The following is a 20,159-nucleotide window of genomic DNA, read 5'->3' as shown; positions in this document are numbered from 1 at the left end:
ATAACTGATTTTTTAGTAATGTAGGGCAGTCCCCATATGAAATAAGAGAAATCATAATTAGCTACCGTATAAAGAACACAAACCCAACCTCCCCACACATCAAGCCAAAACCCCTTCAGTCCTCTATTAATTATGTCCATCAGGCTTGGTGTACTTGTCTAGGAAGCTGCTGGATTACAGAAACTCCTCAGGTCTTCCAAGCTATTTAGTAGCAGGGAGAAACTGTGAATGTCAGGGCAAAATGACTAATCACATGAAACAGGCTTTTCTTCAAACAGAACATGGGGCCAGCAAGAGAAAATCCTGCAGACATTATTGGGTTGTGACTTTGACAACTTGTGAATGATGACAATTATCAAGCATCCCTTCTTCTTCCCCTGTAAATAAAGAAACTAGGAGTGCAGTTAAATTTTAAAAATTGGTGTGAAGTGAAGGGAGAGCTGATTTCCTCCTCTCTCTCCTTCATGTCTTCATGAATTAAACACTGTCCCTTAACCAAAACCAGTGGTACAGAATCACTGTTGGGTTTGGGAGGGTTTGTATAGTTCAGCAGTTTTGAAATATGCTTTCTTCCAGTCCTCTGGTCCTGTCTGTATTCTGTACCTTGCCTCTTTCTTCCTTCATGCTCATAAGACCTTTGTTAGAAGTGCTCTCACTCTCTTCAGTCTCCTTCCTTTTGTCACTTAGATCCCTCCTAAAGGCTTGTTTTCTACCACATTTACAGACTCTAACTTGTATCAGTAAGACAATTTTTGCACTACATGATTGTACAAGACAATAATTCTTAGCATCAAGCTTAGTTTCTTTCAGACTTATTTCAGCCTTATTAAACTCTCAAAGATTTGTCTGTATATATAGCAGCAATCCCCCTGCTGGTGTCTCAAGATAAAACAGTTTTAATCACTGGAATTGCATTTTGTATATCTTACCAGTAAAGCAAAGTGAAGTATGACCCATATAACTCCAAGAGATGTCACCAAGAGATCATACCGATTTCTTCTGCTTTGCCAGAAACCAGAAGGTGACATGGCAATAATCTTCATTGTGACCTATGGATAAAAGAATTTCTCACTTGTAATGAAGAAATTATTATCCCTTGCCATGAGATCCTCTTCCATTCTCCAAAATGTTTTATTGGGTTCATTTTATGAAATAGTTTCAAACAACAAGGGCCAGGTTTCACCTCAGCTAAATATTCCCATGTGGACTACCTGGATAATATTAGCTTCCCTTAGGTGGAGGAAAACTGGTACACAGATGACCAAGACCAAGGGATAAACAGCATTCTGAATTGTCTCTCTGCCTCAAGTATCAAAGACAGGAGTGCAGCTAACGACCTCAGACTGAATGCTTAATGTATAGATTGCTGAGGTGAATGAGGGGTTAAAATAGCTTTAAGTTAAACAAGTTCAACAAGTCATGTCAATAACATGTAGCTAAAAAAGGTAGCAGTATCCTATCTAGCTAACTGTCTGTAAGCAAGCTAAAATCACATAGACACATTTAAACTCAGGAATACAATTGTGTTCTACAGCACCTACAGCTCAAATTTATTAAGAAGCTTTCCTATATTGCAAATATTTCTTGCTTTAAGGAATACTCTGCACTCTGCACCATCTGTACTCAGCAGCATGGAAGACAAAAAGCTAAGAACAGTAAAGGCAGTATATTTGACAGTGCACCTGGTAAAAGACAGCTTCCAAAGTGCTTGACATTTCCAATTTAGGTAACATGAATGCAGATGAGAAGCTCAAGAATAGATACTAATAGTTACAGAAATAGTCACAACAGGTAATGGATACCAAAGTAGAGTGATGCATGTAGAGGGAACACTTAAAAGTTTCTCACACACAAGTTGTATTAAATCTCAGAACAGGTTATGAGTTACTTTATAAAGACTTTAAATGTCAGGCATTTATTATTTTATTTTTTCTATCTCACCTTGAAACCCTGCCATTTAACATTTCTGAAAACAACCACAAATATAAGAGGACACTAGCTTGAGGTAAAAGGCTGATTTTCCAGTTAGCTTTTTGCCTTATAATGTTTTCTGAAGCCTGACTACAAAGTGAACAACATGGTCTCTGAATCTCTAATTACTATTTGAGTTACTAAGGTATCTTGCCTTCAGTTACCTGAGATGCCCTGGAGAATTGAAGAGGGATGGATGGGTCTGGCAGGGGTGACATAAGACCTGTAAATGTCCCTGGCCTTGTGGAGCAGCTAGTGGAGGTAACTGAATCTCACCCTTCATCTTCCCCAATCACAGTAACAGCTTAAACACCTACCTCACATGTAGAATTTAAACACCTAACTTTAGGTGTCCAGAATCTTGACCTGAATACCACACCGTGGAAATAAAAAAATCACATCTTCTTTACTCTGTCATCATCAATGTGGTAACAAAAGTGAGATCTTCAAATTCTTCCAATTTTCTATACCACGTATATATGATGTGAGAAGTAGAGGTTTAAAGCTGAATCAGGAGTTGTTAGATTGGACACAGGGCCATCAGCTATGCAGAAAGCAGACTCTGTGACCAGACTATGCTGCATTAGGGAAGATCTTGAGCAGGAAGCTGCTTCCTCTCTCCATAAATTGTGTGCACTCACAGTGTGATAGCTTGCCTGTTGAGACAGTCAACAAATTTTTCCTGGCTCTGACAAAGTTCCTTTGAAATCCTAGAAGTGTATTTGTTTCCCCTGACAGTGTAAGAGAAAAAAGTATTTCCAAAGACATAGTTACTAGGTAAATTAAAACCTGCCTGTGTATGACACAAATAAAACTTTTCTGTGTTTTCTCAGTCTCTCCAGAGATATTGATTTCTCCTGGGTAGGGAAAAAAGAAGCAACAACATGGACATACTCTAGCTACAGCTGCTACAAGGTATTCACTTCATTTTTTATTCATCACTACTGGCAAAACCTATCAATGGAACATAGGAACTGTCAGATTGGATTAGAGCAGTGGGAAACATAGTCTACTATCCTGTTTCTGATAGTGGTCAGTATCAGCTATTCAGAGGGGACTGACAAGAAAATTAGTCAACCAAAAACTTATAAAGAATTATGTACTATCCTAACCACAGAGGAAGCATCTTCTTTAATCTTAAATGGATATCCTTATACATTAAAAAAGTATATGTTTTCTAAAATGTGTTTAAACCATTAGATTCTAGGCTTATGAAAATAGGCTAAATACACCTTGCAGAGTTTGTAATAACAATATTCTCATAGACAGAGAACTGCCACCACACTGGAGCCAGACTTGTGCAGCAAAAGATAGACAATACTGGAGAGTAGCTTATAAAATACTGGACAATACTGGAGCTGGAGAGTAGCTTATAAAAAAGATATTAAAATGAAGTATGATATTTAAACCAAAACAAAGCTGAGAGAGGTTTGATTTTGTCACAGGTACAGAAGAGTGGGGATTAACACACCAGACAAAACATAAATGGGTGAAGCAGAACTTCTGCGAGGCAACACAGACCTTTTGTTGTATGGAGGGAATATAATATGAGATGTTCCACAAGAAAAGAGTTCACTGGGTTCACCAAAGCACACTGTTAAATACTCAGCCTTGAATATATATATAAAGACACAAAGCTCAAGGTGTAGAGAAGTATGACTATAACACATTAAAAGTTTATTCTTATAATACATGTTTAAAGACAAGTGACATAGAGAACCCTGAATGTACACATTCAGAAATAAACACCCTAGTGAAGAATGAGAAACATCCCTAAAGAGACAAATGAAATATATACATACAAGTCTTAATCTCAAGAAGTCAAAAAATATATTACTTTACCTCAAGGACAAAAATGAAGGTGAAAACAACAGACATTGTTGCTAAAGGCACAGTTACTGGATCTGCAGCATCCCACTGAAAAGCAAGCATAATCCATTAATAGAAGAATAGCTGTTAAACAGAATAAATGCCTCTTTACTGCCTTTACTTTTATTAAGAGTTTTGTTAATGAATGAATTTCACTTTAAAATATACTCAGAAAGGAATGGCATTTTGGTATACTTCTCTCTCAGATCTCCACCTTAACTAGAAATTATAAATAGTGGACCAGACTACAAAAAGGCAGAAATTGACTGAACTCCACAAGTAACAATTAATCTACAGTGATCTATGCCAGCTGGGACTGCTGTATCTAGAAATCACATTTCCTTGCATTCATCACACTAATGGCTCAATTGATCATTAATTGGTGTTAGAAAATGTGCAAACAATGCTGTACTACTGTACTTACCTTAACTGATAACAACACAGACTGGGCCAGGACAAGTACAGCAATAGTTCTCTTAAAAAATGGATGCTGAGTTATATCATACATCTTTGCTCTAAAGCCATCATTATCTGAAAAAGAAAGAGTTTGAGGAGGAGAGTTAAAATACACAGTAACTTCCCCCCCTATTTCTAGACATATTTTCCATGTTCATTAGAGGCAAAATAATCCTTTCCCATTTTCAAAATACATTTCTAATTTTCTGCCACAATTTTCCATATCAAATAGGGCTTCTGAACATATAATTTCAAATACTGAACACCAGTGTTGCATGAAAGCTTTGGTACTTTTAGGGCAAGTGCATCATTCAACTGCTGTCAGGTTAATACATTCCATTCATATCATTACAGCCAACTGCAAATATTTTTCATTTAGAAAATAAATTTTTCATTAAGGCTTATCCTAAAACCATCGAAGCACAACCTTTTTAGGGTTGATTTTAATAGCCTTATGGAGAGATCTGTAGTTGGAGCCTGTTTCCACATTAACATATGCGCAACCTCCTAGTGGCCTCACGATTACAGTTTTAATTTGAATCGCAGACTCCTGGGGAATTATGAACACTAGGGCTCAACATGAATAAAATCAAAATATCTTTGATACCCGGACGAGGTGGGAGATGAAGAGGTTGTGCTATCTTCAGTCTGCTTTTCAGATCTTCCCATCGTCTCTGATCTACAGTCAGCAAAGCTGTCCCCTTAATAAACAAAGAGAAGCATATAAAGCTTTTGTCATTTAACAGCATTGTAACATGAAAACAACATTCTCTTTGGTGCCTGAAATAAAGTTACATGCACAACTTCCCTGAAATAACACACTGCTTGGGGAAAGGAGTCTGAAGTATCAGCTGTTACCCAAGAGGATTTCTGGATGCATTAGCTGTGAGTTTCTGGGACTCAACTCAGCAGGCACAGTTGCTGCTCTTTGTAGCAGCAGCCCATTGTGGGCAATGAAACACTGCAGGAGGTCTTCCATTTGACTGAATGTCATTTGCCAGGAAGCAGAGTGGTGGATTTTGTCTGGACTTTGCAGAAGAAAGGCCTGTGGCTTACTAGTGTCACTAGTTTCTTCAGGGAAGGAGCCCTCCAGGAGACCACTGCTGGTCCCCACAGCTCTTCTGCTTGGGATGTAATTGAAATAAAATAATAGTATGCTATGAATCTACAAGAGCTCTCCACAGAGGAAGCACAAAGAGAGGTGAAGACACACCTCTCTCTTTAGGGTGGATGGTTGTAGCTGGTAATGTGTATAAATGTTCACATAACAGAGCAAACTTCAAACAGAATTGAACATTATCTAAAATGACCTCCAAATCAAAATGAGTTCCTTATCACTTTAGAGAACTGTAAAATCTCACAGAAGGATTCTAGAGTTACAAAAACAAAGGAGACCTTTTCAAGGTAAATGTCAAAATCCTGTCTCCCAGACACTTGGCTCCTGTCCCTGTCAGAAAGAGCCACACTGAGCTGGGAGAGGGCTGGCATGATCTTCGCCCTTACCTGGGCATTGGCTTGTGTAGATGCTGGAACTGTGGCAGGCTATGCAACTGATAAGGTCAGGATTTCTCCCAGTTGGTGAACATGATCTCTTTATGGAGCTGTGTCCCTAGATGGTACCCTGGGAAGAGGTGCCTTCCAACACAATGCAGACAAAGTGAAGATGTAAAGATGCTGACTACTCCTGTCAGGCCCAAACAGCACCATTCAGAAACACTTAGATTGAAAGGTAACACATGCCCCCAAGGAGCATGTCTGCTTTATATTCTTGGAGAGTCTTCACTGCAAACAAGACAAAAGGTGGCAAAAAGGTGGATTTTTGTAAAAACTAGTGGTGCCAAATTGCTTTGTTCCTCAGAAACTGCCAGTTCCAGAAGCAGGATCACAAGGGAACCACAGAGCAGAGTACGGTGAGCAGGGCTAGGGCTGGAGGAGCTGTGCTTGCATTTGGGCTTCAGCTCAAAGCGCCAGTTCTTGAGTCATTCACACCTTCACCACTGCCTGAACTCCTGGCACTTGGGAGCTGAGACAAGTGGGAACTGAAATGGGGTTGGGGGTTGGAATAATTTGGGCTTTTGCCCTGTCACTGGGACAACCAAGGACAGAGCCCAGAGCTTACTGTGGTACTTCCCAGTCCAATGTTTCCACACTTGCAGTTCCAACAACTCATATGAAAAACTAGAGCATATCTGAAATGATTATAAATTTTTCTGTCTAGAAAATTGTTTGTTCTCATTTAAAACAGTTCGTTCATTAATTGCCTAACTCTCACCCTCATCAACTACTCCTGTAATTGTTCTAACTGTATATCAGCCACGAATTTTCTAAAGAAAATATCTACTTTAAACACTAATACATTGGTTAAGTAACTAGATTTAAGAAAATGCGACTGAACTTCACACTGTGGATTGTTTTGCTCTCTACTTTCTGGGCTAGTTGCCAGCCATCTCTCTACATTTTTTTTTTTTTTTAGTTTCTGGACATTTCTTCACTCTACTTGAATATTAATTGGGCTGAAACTCTTGCCCACTTAATTAACATTAATATTTTCAACTCAAATCTGAAAACATTTTCTTTTCTCTATAGTAAATACATAAAAAGTAATGAGTAGTCAAGGAAAAAGAAAGAAATACAAACATTATATGCCACTGCTGGTTACTAAGAAACAACTGAAGAAGCTGAACCAGAAGATATAAATGATTTATATCATGTGAATTCTATAGAATTAAATAGAATAGAATTAAACAGAATAGAATTTAGAATTAAATAGAATTTAAATACCATGTGAATTCTATAGAAATATATTGTTCAGTGTAATTTACAGTGAACTGTTACTAGTGAGCAAGGACAAAAAGCATAAAACTTCTTGTATTCATGTGTGTATTGAAAAATTTGAAGGAAAAGTAATATTGCACAGATGAACAAAAAGTGACAAAAGCATCTATAAAAAATGTAGTGGGGTTCTCATACTGGAGAAATTTCAGCTTTGTTAATCAACAAGCAAAATTTAGTGAATAAGAAAAGGAATTATTCATACATTGCTCCTTGTTCTCTAGAGCAGATATATTTTAACAGGAATGACTGCACTTCATCTTACCAAAATTACACTGATGTTATGCAAACATAAAAATACCTTCAAAACAGTAGAAGTTTTAGGCTATTTATTTGGCTCACAACGTGCTTGACCCCACTTCAAGATGCCTTGCTTGCCCACATTAATGCACAGTAACGTGCTGCTCGTTTCCCTTCTGGAAGGAGTCAGGTGGTTTCCCTGATGGCCAAACTCAATGGTTGTGTTTGCTACTGGGCTCGGGTCAGGGCCAGAGCCAGCACCCAGCTCCAGAACAAGCACACCGAGCTGTCACACATCTCCATGCCCCATACCATGTAGCCATCCTTTCCCTCAGAGCCATGAGTGGTGAAATTATCTCATTATTTTTGTGACTTTGAACTGAAAGAGGAAAAAGTTAATAAAAAGTTTGTCTCTATGCCTCAGAGGCACCACAAGAGGCTCAGAAAAACGCCTCAAATTAAAGGTTGTGAAGTGTGCGTGCAGCAATCCCATCCAGAGGATTCTACCTTTTAACAAGTAGAGACATGAACTGCTCTGAAACAATTCCCTTGAGGGCAGTTTTTTTTACTTTTCAGGGTAATCCAAAAAGCCCATGTGAACTTGCCTAGAACACTAGCTGCCTTTTTATCTGTGATGGACAATTATTTTTACAATGTACACTGCGGTTTGTAAAGAAAAAGACACACACTTTGGATCTGAAATACTGCAATGGCAGGGTTCTTAAGAGACCCCTTCATTGCAACACAGGCAAGCCTAACACTTCTTTTTATCTGCCACCACAGGTATACTTACATCAAACTAAGCAGCATCTGTAAATACATAGTGCTTTATGTTCAATCTCCATCTAGCAGCACAGCTGCACTAGAAATAAAGTCTAACAGCTTTGACAGAGTGCGTGATGGATCGCTGTCATCACAGGCTTTGATCTTCTAGCAAGTATGGATAAGGTGTATCTGAAGCCATATTTGCAGTCTTGCAAAATGTAAGCTTGGCAAGCCAGTACTATAAGCAGCCTTACCAGGTAACATAGACATTGTAAATAAGTTTCATGTTTCTCACCGAGCCAGTTCTACACTCAATAAACCCTCTCACTCAGAATAAACCACCTTACTTAGTACCTTGTTTTCATTAAAATTAGCGATGACAACTCCAACAAAAAGGGTCAGTCCAATCATGCAGCCAAGGAATACAAAAACATGGATGTAGATTCCATGGATCTGAATAGACAGAAATAAGATTAATAGTTAAAAAAAAGAAGACCCCATAGTTATTTGTTGCAGAATTCAAAGAGTCTGATGTGTTTCCTTACCGGCCCAACACGATGAATTATAACATCTCTGACTTCCACCCAGCCTTTTAATGACAGAACTTCAAATAGTGCCAGCATTGCATTGCCCACGTTATCAAAATTAAAATTCCGAGGATTTGCCCTGAAATGCAGTACACAAATAGGAGTAACCAGCAGTAAAGTTGTTCTATTTGTTACCTTGATTCTTCATAGTCTAACATTTAAATACTTTGCAAAGTTGTGGTGAAAGTCTCTGAAACATATCAAAGATCCATATCAGGAATAAGAAAACAATAGCAACAGCAATAAATATGTAAACATAATTTTTTAGATCCCTATGTATGTTTTACTTTCTTTCTCAGAATTTGACTCACTGCAATAAAGCTTATAACATGTTCAAGGCTGGGCTGGATGGGGCTTTGAGCAACCTGCTATAGTGCAAGGTGTCCCTGCTCATGGCAGGGGGCTTGAAACTAGAGAATCTTTACAATTCCTTCCAATCCAAACCATTCTACGACTCTATGTTGCTGCATTTTAAAGCTTTTGCCAGTGAAATAAGAAAAGAACATCGTTCATGGAAAAAATTGATCTGATGGCATTGGCCAGATTCTAAAATAAATTTACCTGCAGGAAATTATTTTCTAACCCAATAAAAGATTTGGACTCCATGGTCAGTGAGATTGTTTAAAAAATGTTGTTCCCTATTTTATTATCTGAGGAACTGATAGCATAAAGCAAAACTTAAAAGAGGACATGAGAGGATACCACATCTTCATGGCTTTTCTATCATGTGCTCTGACCTTTTTTATCAGTTGAGATTAAAGAGAATGTTTCCAGCTGAACATTAAAAGTACTCTCTTTGGGCTAAGTTAGCATGTTGCTCTGTCTCTACAACCCAAGCCAGATAATCCAAGCAGTCCAATGACTTTTCAACAGTTTATAAGGTAAATAGTTGTATTCCAGAAGAGTTATTAAGTCTTTGGTGCTTCTTGAATCCAACCATTCAGTGAAAAGAGACATCTCAGATGTAGATACTTCTTTTTAATGCAGTGCTTATAGTGACATCTGTCTTGAAAATCTGGCCTGACAGCCAACAGGTGGCATAAATGTCTTTGCGGTAAAACATTTTTCTGCAATAACAAAACATTCCCAGAAGTTTACAGTTATGCTGATTAAGACAGTTTTTGCTTATTTCTGGACCAAGCTGAACAGGATTGAATTTGCTTACTCGAGGAAGAATTTCTCTGAAGCTTACAGAAACAAAGACTTCTGCAGATGTCAGAGTTTTACTGACTGTTCAAATCACAGAACACTATTTCTTTAGTGTAGGGTGGCTCTGAATCTACCACTGCTGGTACATTCTTTATCCACACACATGGCCAATTAAAATAATTGTGGCTGTTAAGCTGATTTTGCAAAATGCCAACCAAATGAAAACTGTAAACAATTAAAAGAGTAAGCTTTGCCTGTTCAGGTGTTGGGAAATATTAAATGTATTAGAATACAAATTAAAAAGCATACATTAGCTTTTAAATGAGTTTCACTGCACTTCTGTACCAGATAGACCACAAGGACTCCCCGAACTGGAAAAAGAAAGAAACTGCTGGCTGGCATGGTTGATGGCCATAGAAGAGAAAGGCTGTTTTTAGACATGATATAATCATTTGTTTTTATGGATAGCTGTAGGCAGGTTGATTTTCATTTCTTTTCCTTCCTATCTTTTCATATTTATTCTTAGGTTCTATTGTTGCTTTATGGCTCTCAGGTTGCCTTCATAATAGTACTAAAGAGTAACTAAGTAATGATACTTTTCAAGAAAATAACTCCCAATGTAATAATAACCAAATCAAATCTAATTCCTATATAGTTTCAGTACCTAGAGGTTTTTTTCCTTCCTTTCTGGTTTATGAAAGTCTGGAAAATGTCATATATCTGGCTTTTTACTAAATATGCCAGAATTTTTACTCTTAGTATGATTTGAATTACAACAAAACCCCTCCATCAGTGATTTAATGTCATCACATTTGAGCCATTTTTTCTACACCAACAGTTGCATTTTTGAAGAAACAAAGGCCAAAGTGTAGCAACTCACCAGACTCGTGGCACCCAAAATCCAGGCTTTTTCTCTCCAGGTCTTAACTTTAAATTGAGATTTTTGGAAACACTTACATTTATTCTGAAGATGCCATGACAATCCTCCTATAGTGAAATAAACCACAGCCTGAGATTAAACAGAAGCCTGTGAGAGATGCCAACATGCCAGCATAAACAGCACATTTGCCGTGATGGGAAAGCAATATACACAGAAATGAAGGGTTATTTATAAATCTGTGATTAATGGACCTTTACCCAAATGAAAAATCCATCTTAGTAAGTGTTCCATATACCCTTTTCCTTCAGGACTGACTGTTTTTCAATTTGCAAGACTACGTGGCCTTTCACCTCTTTCCTAAAGAACACTGCTCTCTTTAGGTCATGATGATATTTCTCCAAATACTAAATATGCCAGGAGTACAAAACACCGATAACTTTCTCCATGCAACCCACTTGGCATCCCCATTGATTTGGACATCTAGCAGTCTAACCTGTTTTTCAGTTGTGGACCTAGGAATGCAAAGGTGTTATCTTCCACTATTAATTCCATGTGCCATCCAGTCCTTTGCAGGAAACATGACATTCATTTGACAACTTCTTTTAAGACAGTCCCAAATATTTGGACTTGCTTTAGTTATTATATGGAAACCCATCCTTACCCTCATTTGCTGATCTCTTAATCACCTTTCCCTCCATCATCCTGCTTCTGAACAAGAAAGAGCCCAAGACCTCTGTTTCTCATATAATAGCTCTGATTGCCCCTCTTGCTTTCCCCAGCAGGGAAAAATGGCACAGCATACCATTATTTTGAAGCAGAAAAGCAGTTCTTACCCTAGAGATGATGTGAGGGTCATTGCATTTTGCCAGTTTTCCAGCAAACAGCTGCACTCCAAAGCTTGCAAAAACAAGCATTAAAGTCAGCAAAAGAATAGAAACCTGTAAAGATGAAGTTGGATTTGTTAAACTCTTCTTCTGCAGACTTGAAAAAGGGGGTCAGCTCCCTTGGTGAACTGCAGGGAGGATCTTTTTGTGGTATAAACCTGGAGATACAGCTTTGGTGACAGACACGTTTCTTTAGGTTCTGGTCCAGTAACCAGGTGCTGTGTTATATTAGTTTATTTTTAACATGCAGATAAGGATAAAATCTTTCTTGTGCTCAGTGTACCACCTTACTAAATTCTGTATGCATAAGAATTGACACTTAATTTAAAGGAACTGTTTGAGTACTTGCATATGTGCTGTTTCTGTTTTGCTGATTCAGGCTAATTAATCTGATTAAGCCACTGGAAGATATTTGATTCCAGGATAGCTCCGGTAAAGATAAGCATGAGCAAATTAAGATGTAAATATCTTCAATAGAATATAGTATTTATGAAATGCCAACTAGCTTTATACTTTTTGTTCTTGCTCTATCACTGCCTGCAAATATTTTGTAGCTTAGTGTTTTATAACAACCTGACCTAACAAAGCCTTCTGTTAAGGAATAAGATGGCTGTTGCTTAGGCTGACCAATACCACATGGGGTCCCAAGACAATAGATTATGTCTGATCAAGCAATCACAGACTCCATTGTTGTTCTTATTACTGTAAGTCTGGCCATGATCATAATAATAACAACAATGACATAAGAATGAGATTCAGATATGTGGTGAACAGCTGTATTGCTTTTGGCTGCCTCTCAAGAAGCTTGAAGGTAGAGACCTGTAGCTCAGAAACCAGGTTTACTTTTGTTCTTGCAGAGCTTCCATACACTACTTCTCATATTCCTTGACCAGCTAGAACTGTGAAAAAGGGGTAGATTTTTTACAGTAGTCTTCCTATGTAATTATGACTAAAAGTATGCTAAACAAAAGTACAGTTTCTAAAAGAATTATTACAATAGCTTTACTCAGTATGAGTTACTTATATTCTAATTTTTAGCCTGTTGTGTGGTCATCTGCAGTGATACAAAGTAACAGACAACAATGGTGAAAAAGATAGAAAACATGAATTTTATATCAAAATGTTTTCTTACTCCCTCATTGTTATCTTACTCCTTCATATATTTTTGCAAGAAAAAAAAATTGGCACATACCAAAAAAATTTCCTTGAAGCCACTAAACAGCTCTCGGACCACTTTCCTCATCTGAGGGACCAGTTTAAAAATTCGAAGAGGTCGGAGGCAGCGGAGCACCATTAAGAGCTGAGCTCCAGATTTGGCAGGGACATTCTGAGGCATCCAGCACAAGAATATCAAACTCACCTGGAGGTAACAGGACATGCAAAGGCAAAGAAGGATCAGGCTTACAATGTCTTACTTGGCACAGACACAGCACAGAAGGTCAATGAAGGTCTCTACCTTAAAATTAAAGAATAAGGCAAAAGAGCATCTAATTTAGAAAAAGGGCTTAGATCTCTTATGTCCTCGCTATTGTCCTAACTAATTGGCATCAGCTTGTCTTTGTCTCGCCCTTTGACTCAAAATCCATTTATATGCTTAATTAGATGGAATAGTTCCAAAAGCAGAAATCAATTTGGCTGACTCAAAACAGGGACACAAACTATATTCTTTGAGTAGGCAGGATTATTTCTCTTCCTCCTTCTAATTTCAGAGATTCTACCCTGGAACTGAGAAATCTTCACCTGCAAAGTCTGCTAACAGTTTCCCTGACAGCTTTTCCTATCACTTTGTAACAGGCATAAGTTGTTTTGTTACCATGTGGTTTCATTACATGAATGTTATGTTTTTGGAAGTGTTTTCAAACAGCATAGCTGTGTCGTGTAACCCGAACAAAATCGGACAAATGGTTATTGATTTAACATCTCTTAAGTGCTTCCTATTTTTTAAAAGCCAGTGTTATAATAGGGGGACAGAGGTGAGAGTATTACAAGAAGTAAGTGCACAAAAACTGGAGGATCAAGATGATATCAACAATTATTTAAGACCTGATATAATTTGTTAAAAAGAAAGTGATAAAAGGCAGCCGCCCCACCAAAACAAACATCCAGACTTTCTTCCACAGTCTTTCAAGATCACTGCAGTCATATTTGGAATATCCAAACTACATCACTGAAATTTTTCCTTCAGACAAGCAGAAGGATTCAGAGACATTTCAAGACACTAAAGCACACAGAAATTATGCATACTACAGTAGGAGTTTTGTGCAAGTATGCATATTTTTATTTCTGCTAACAATAAAATCTTTGATACAAATTGATCGTGACAAATTTTATGCAGCACATCTGCCTGGTGGATTAATCTCTGAAAGATTTAATCTAAATCCATCAAAGCCATTTTTCTCAGTAATTTCTTAAGTTAGAAAATATTTCATACTGTATTATACTGAGCACTGGCTTTGACACATTTTATGGTATTTACTGTCGTATGTGAAGAGGAAATAGACACCCTCCTCTTGTATTTTAATGGAATGCAAGAGATTTCCCAGAAACTGTTGAGAACTGTTGAGAAACTTTTTTCCTGAGAACCACTACTGATAGATATGGGATATAGGTTTCTTTGCTTTCTTCTGTAGCAACACCAGCAACAAAGATGTGCCCTCTGTCAAATGGTAAATGGTTTTGAAACACCTTCAATAAAGCAGGAATTCTGTACAGAGGGGAAGAAGCAATTAATATCTATGAAACAGGTAAAATTAAGATTCTCCTGCATAAAAATGCTGAAATTAGCTCAGAGTTCTCAAGTTTCCTCTGAAGGAAAATCAGATCTGATACTTAAGACATATCAACAAATAAAGAATTAAAAGGAGTCATACAAGGACCCCACATTGAATTGCCAGGTGTTTACCATATCCATGTATCACTACTATTTGTATCAGGGTAGAGACAAACTTCTTCACGCTACTAAACATTTATATAACCAAATATATCAGAGTTAAGAATGCCACAAAAACCTTCCATAAATATAAAAACTTACAAGATATATAAATATGTCCATAACTCCTCCAAAGTCCCTAATGACAGCTGTTGGTGTAAAGAACAAGCCATCTGCCATAATCTTCAGATTAAGCTCAATGCTCATGAATATTACAAAAACATATTCAGCAATCTGAAAACAAAAGCAGAGAACGACCATAATTTAGGAACAGGCAGTGGAGAAAAGCAAGGTGACTGTAGTTCAGTAATTGTAAAATGATTCAGTGGCAGTACCTGGAGTGTTGGAGCATGCATAACTCTTCTAAAAGGGGATTCGAACATCATGGAAATGCAGGAGCATATTGTAACAATGATCATCACCCAGTCCAGGTAAGTAACCAAACCCAGCAAGTCACTGCAAATGATACACAAGGAAATGCCATTACAGAAATGCCCAGATCTCTGTGTACTTGATTTGTGCCTACACTACAGTTAAGTGCTTTCCTAAGAAAAATAAATTGAGCTGAGAAGTGTCAAAGATTTCGGTATTTCAGAAATGCGTAACAAAACTAGAGAAGTTGCATGCAAGTGAAGAAGAAAAGTCTGATTTAAAATCATCTTCCTGTTCATCCTTCTCCCAAAAAACTCCATGGTGAGAAAAACCTTTTGAAAAAAAAAAAAGAAAAGAAGTACACATGTGCATGCACATTTACACACATCCATGCACGTGTGCACACACACACTTATACTGCAGGCTTATGAGACCAAGCAAAGTTACTTTTGCAGTGCTTACTAAAGCTGATGGTATTTGGTATTTTTCACAGCTCCAGTAACAGGATCTGTTTTAGAACTATAAAAAGAAGAAAAGATACAGTCATTTACATTTTATTTTAGTCAGCATTATAATTATACCATGCATCCATCAACTCTAAGTAATTTCTGTCCAAAATCAAGGCTCAATTTTATCCTGTCTGTATTTTAAATGTCTGTATAAGTTTCATTTAATTCTATGCAATTTCAGTCATATTATCAACACAACTAGGATCACTTTAACTCATTGCATACCTGTAATTCCCCTAAGATTCTTTGAACTGACAGGTGGTTTTGGGTCTTGATTTTGTAAACAAGGACTTAATCTTGTAATTTTTTTTTTGGGAATAAGGGGGATAACTTGCTACTGAATTTTAGGCACCAAAATGCTCTTTACAATTACTTCAAAACTTGGACCGTGGCTGTATGAGGCTCTGAGCAACCTGGCTTAGTGAAAGATGTCCCTGTCCAAGGCAGAGGGGCTGGAACTAGATGATCCTTAAGTTCCCTTGCATCTCAAACCACTCTATGATTCTGTAGTCATATGATACCCCTCAGTTAATACACACACAGACACACACACACACAGACACACACACATACAGACAGACACACACATCCTTCCACAAGCTCTATGTGTTTTATTACTTTAATCTTTTTCTGATTAATATTTTTAGAATTCTCTATATCTGAAATTTCCCATGTAATTGCCGTGCTCCACCTGCCATATCCAAACAGCCATTAGGCAGTCAAAGAGTGAGAACCACTCTATAAGTAATATGCACATATATAGGTGACATGATTTAAGTTCCTGCTGCAGCAATTATTTATCAATTTCATACAAAGCAGAATGACTGCTGCAGGAGACGCTCCAAGAATACTTTCCAAGAAGCCTCCCTGACCCACTGGTTATAGGCACTTTTACTTATCTTCCAACTCCCGCAGGAAATCATGCCAAGACAGGATCTGCACTGACATATCCTATATTTCATTGGAGGGCTCTAGCCATTGGGATGTGAAATTACCATTACTTCCTTGCTGAGCTTAAAGTGAAAAATGGACTGAACAGACTTGAGGAATTACCACCAGAGAGATTGCATGGTTATGAATTACAGGAAGGAATGCACAAGACATCCAAGGAGAACGAGGAACATCTTCCACAGACCGGGTTCATCCACTTACACCAGTAAGCACACAGAACATACTGGATTAAGTGCCTTCCCACTGAAGCCACTGACTTTTTCTTCTTAAACTCTTTCCTCTCCCTACATTCTACACAGCAGCATTCCTCAGCCTTTTTTTATTAGATGAAAATATGCATCCTATCAGTTCGAAAAAGATTTCTAGAATAATTTACTTGATAAGCCAGATGGGACAACAAATAAAGCAGGAAGGATTTAAGTAAATTAAATAAAGAAGACTGTTTAAGAAAATCAGTTTATTCTTGTAATTGCAAACATTTTATTTAAGCTGTTTTAATATAAATATCCTGTTACCATTGGCCATTTAGCAATGCTAAGAGGCACTGATAAGTACTTGCTAAGTGGATTTGATTGACTGTTTGTGTGTTTTGTTTTTCTCTTTTAATTTGCAACTGCTTCATGGACCAGTGCACCACAATCAAGTTAGCAGTTGCATAGAAAAGTGGGGATGTAGCTCAAGGACATGTGTCTACAAAGGTGGCAGAAACTTAAATATAGGTATGGTTGAAAGTGAGTATCCAACCATCCTGTCATGCTAACTAGAAGTAATTTGCTGAAGGGCACAGAGAAAATCAATGGTAAAGCAGCTGCTGAAACCAGTCCTTCTAAGTGCCAAGCTCATGGCCTTGAGCTATCTTCTGTCTTACACTGCTCTATGCAAGGTGACATGCATTAACCCTTTAAAATCCTGGTGCCAGCAAGAGACAGAGGTTTAAAAAAAGAGTTGTGAGATGATTTTATAGAAAGCTGCTTGTACATGGATTTCTATCTGCCACACTCACATATACCTACAGCTTAGTTGCTGAGCCTTCCCAGTTTTCATTCAGTTTCAGCTTTTCTCCTTTTATCTCCCACAGCTGAACACCTCCCCAGCCCATTCTGAGTCCCTTTTTACGGGCTACAGAGTATTTGTGTGAGCAGAGGTGCAATTCATTTCTCTTCACCTTCTTCTGTTCTATGAATAACTGTTGGTGAATAAAAACTTCTTGCCTTATGATGAGGAATAAGAAGGGAATAGCAAGCTTTTGTTTACAAGTGGGAAACCTTAGCCTTTCCTTTCAGCTCATGCTTGCAGTTTTCCCACAGTCTTGTCTATCTCAGCATCACAGACTGCTCAAACATATCTCCCCTAACAGAGCAGTTTATTGCTTCCTTTCCTCCAGCAGCAAGACTACACCACAGACACTGGCTGCCAGCTTGTGTGGTGACCATATTGTATGCAGTTTTCCTTGGAAAAGGAAAGTTAGAGCTTGGACATGGAGGTAAGCAGCCATGGAACCAAGGTTGCTACAAAATGAACTTACGCATTAAAGCGAGCCCGTACCACCACTCGGCAGAAGTTCCTGAATCTGTGCTCACGGCCAACTATGAACAGGGGTTTATCAAAATATGGGTGATTCTCTCGCAGCTCCTCCTCCTGGACTTTCCTTTTGAAAAAAATGTAAATTATTAAGTGTTACATGTTATCCCTGGCAAAAATCCCTTAACACTTTGCTCTTTTATTCATGTTGACTCTTAATACTTTTAACTTCATACAGAGAATAGTTAATACAGAAAATGTACACTCAGACTTCTGATTTTTAAATACCTTTTCATTTCAGCTTGTTCCTTTTTTTCTTGGATCATCTTTATCTCACTGTCTTCTCTCTGTGCATTTCTGTATCTCACTGTGTTGGAGTGCTAGAAGCAAAATGATTCCTTTTAATCAAGGTCTAAGGGTTGTTATTTTTTAATGTTTCAGATGAAAGCGAGATATGGTGTTTTGCATAGAAATATTCAAATGAAAGATCTTTATTTCCAAATGTACTGCACATCAACTCAGTCAAGCATATTGCACAGTATTTTCTATCTACAGCATAAGGCTCCTTATTTTCATCAAGGTTAATTTCGGTTCTAATTTCATGCTTGAGGCTCCATCCAATCTAACTTTTAACTTTAAAAACAGAGGTCCTCTAAGACCAGCCAACCTCTCTTAACTGGAATGAATGCAATCAAAGTTACTAAGGGCTAAGACTGGGAAAGAATAGGCATGCAAATCATACAGGTAGTGACTGCTGAGTGCAGGGAGGAGTGAGAGGGAGGGAGGAAGCAAGGCAGGATGCTGTCTGAGCTGATGCAGTGGAGGGAACAATCAGCATTACTATTCTGAGTTATGCAAGGCTTTGAAGCACTCCTGGTGGGGTAATGCTGCTGGCTATCCTACAAGCAAAGCCACATTTGCTTTAGTTACCTTTAAAGACTGAGATAGTTTGGAAATGGGGTGACTAATAGAGTATCTTGAAATTTCATTGCCACAGAGATCCACAAAATATCATACGAATTTGCAGAAATGAAAACGCACTGAACTGCATGAAATTACACCACAGTGAAATCCGTGATTACTATTCCCCCTTTCAGTCTTTGTCCCTTTGTCTGACAGTTCTGCTGCCTGGAAAATATTGCTAAACTTCCATCAGAAATTTTGAACTGCTGTTTTCCCAGCCTGAGTGATTTGTATAATTCCAGAGTAACGCTTTTTAAAGTATCCTGGGCAGCAATTGTTGTGTTCCTAATGCAGTGTCTACAGATTCAGTGAATCTATCTCAGCAAGTGTTCCAAAACCATAAGACTATCAGTGAAATAACCATGTCAATTATTTTGAGGATAATTCTAATGCAGTTACAGCATTTGTCTTATGACTTCCTTTCAAGATTTGAAAAGACAAACTGCAAGCGAGTTCATAAATAGAATTAGTCCTACACAAGCATTTATTTGATAGCATATATTCTAATTTCTTATGTTCTCAAACTGAAACCAGCATTTCTATGAGGACTTACATCTTGAGTCAATGTTTCAAGAGATTTTCCTCTGCTGATTCGCTGGCTGTTCGAACCATGTCTCAGTGACCTGAAACAATCATAATCAATTTAAAAATACATCTCAAGATGAAATTTTGACCTTTATAAGATGACCATTATAAAGCACTTCTCTTCAGCCACCCAGTATCTTGAATTCTTATCATTTTTCTCTTGCTAACATCAGAAGCTTATATGCTTTTCAATTGTTTACAATCTGGTCTAACATAAGCCAATTTCTGTCCTTCTGATCTTTAAATTGATAGCTTTGTAGTTGGCAAAGGAAATGACATTTGAAATAAAAAGGCATTTTTTCCATTTATACAGTACAATGAATTTCATTATGGTTACAATAAAGAATGTAGAATTCAGTTCTTTGTACAAGTAAGTAGTTTTGGCTTTTCACATGTTAGGGATTGTTCAAATTTAATTCCCTTTGCCATGTTTATTTTAAGAATATTTTAAACCCATCCTTTTTGTCCATTATTACCTGCGTTCTTGTCGTATATGATGCTGGACACTAAGTATTGACCTTTCCTTTGCTGGCTGCCCCTCAAATGATCCGCTCAGCATGCGTTGTCTGGTGCAGGCCCTACGAAGAAATGTAAAGATGATGACACAGAGTTTTCAGTATAAATTATGATTTCAGAGGTAGCACATTCAGAGAAATCAGCTTGGCTTTGTGGGGAGCAAGTACTTCAAGAACAATA

The 20,159-nt window shown here is 37.7% G+C and overlaps 1 protein-coding gene across 5 annotated transcripts in view; it reads right to left on the bottom strand.

Annotated features, from left to right (window-relative positions):
• NALCN (sodium leak channel, non-selective) overlaps window positions 1–20,159 on the bottom strand; it is a 228,482-nt gene that overhangs the window by 14,054 nt on the left and 194,269 nt on the right. For all 5 annotated transcript variants that reach the window (XM_077173516.1, XM_054627926.2, XM_077173517.1 and 2 more), the window contains 16 exons: window positions 19,940–20,041; window positions 19,432–19,501; window positions 18,204–18,295; window positions 17,920–18,042; window positions 15,397–15,453; window positions 14,898–15,018; window positions 14,665–14,796; window positions 12,826–12,993; window positions 11,583–11,687; window positions 10,750–10,856; window positions 8,679–8,799; window positions 8,488–8,586; window positions 4,904–4,997; window positions 4,265–4,371; window positions 3,814–3,888; window positions 930–1,049 (listed from right to left, as the gene is read on the bottom strand). In XM_077173516.1, the coding sequence (XP_077029631.1) occupies window positions 930–1,049; window positions 3,814–3,888; window positions 4,265–4,371; window positions 4,904–4,997; window positions 8,488–8,586; window positions 8,679–8,799; window positions 10,750–10,856; window positions 11,583–11,687; window positions 12,826–12,993; window positions 14,665–14,796; window positions 14,898–15,018; window positions 15,397–15,453; window positions 17,920–18,042; window positions 18,204–18,295; window positions 19,432–19,501; window positions 19,940–20,041 (1,693 nt within the window). The remainder of the gene's footprint in view (window positions 1–929; window positions 1,050–3,813; window positions 3,889–4,264; window positions 4,372–4,903; window positions 4,998–8,487; window positions 8,587–8,678; window positions 8,800–10,749; window positions 10,857–11,582; window positions 11,688–12,825; window positions 12,994–14,664; window positions 14,797–14,897; window positions 15,019–15,396; window positions 15,454–17,919; window positions 18,043–18,203; window positions 18,296–19,431; window positions 19,502–19,939; window positions 20,042–20,159) is intronic.

Source organism: Agelaius phoeniceus, chromosome 2 (assembly GCF_051311805.1).
Source record: "Agelaius phoeniceus isolate bAgePho1 chromosome 2, bAgePho1.hap1, whole genome shotgun sequence".
Lineage (NCBI taxonomy): Eukaryota > Metazoa > Chordata > Aves > Passeriformes > Icteridae > Agelaius > Agelaius phoeniceus.
Note: the sequence above shows the minus strand (reverse complement) of the source record. Positions and strands in the feature narration are given on the sequence as shown.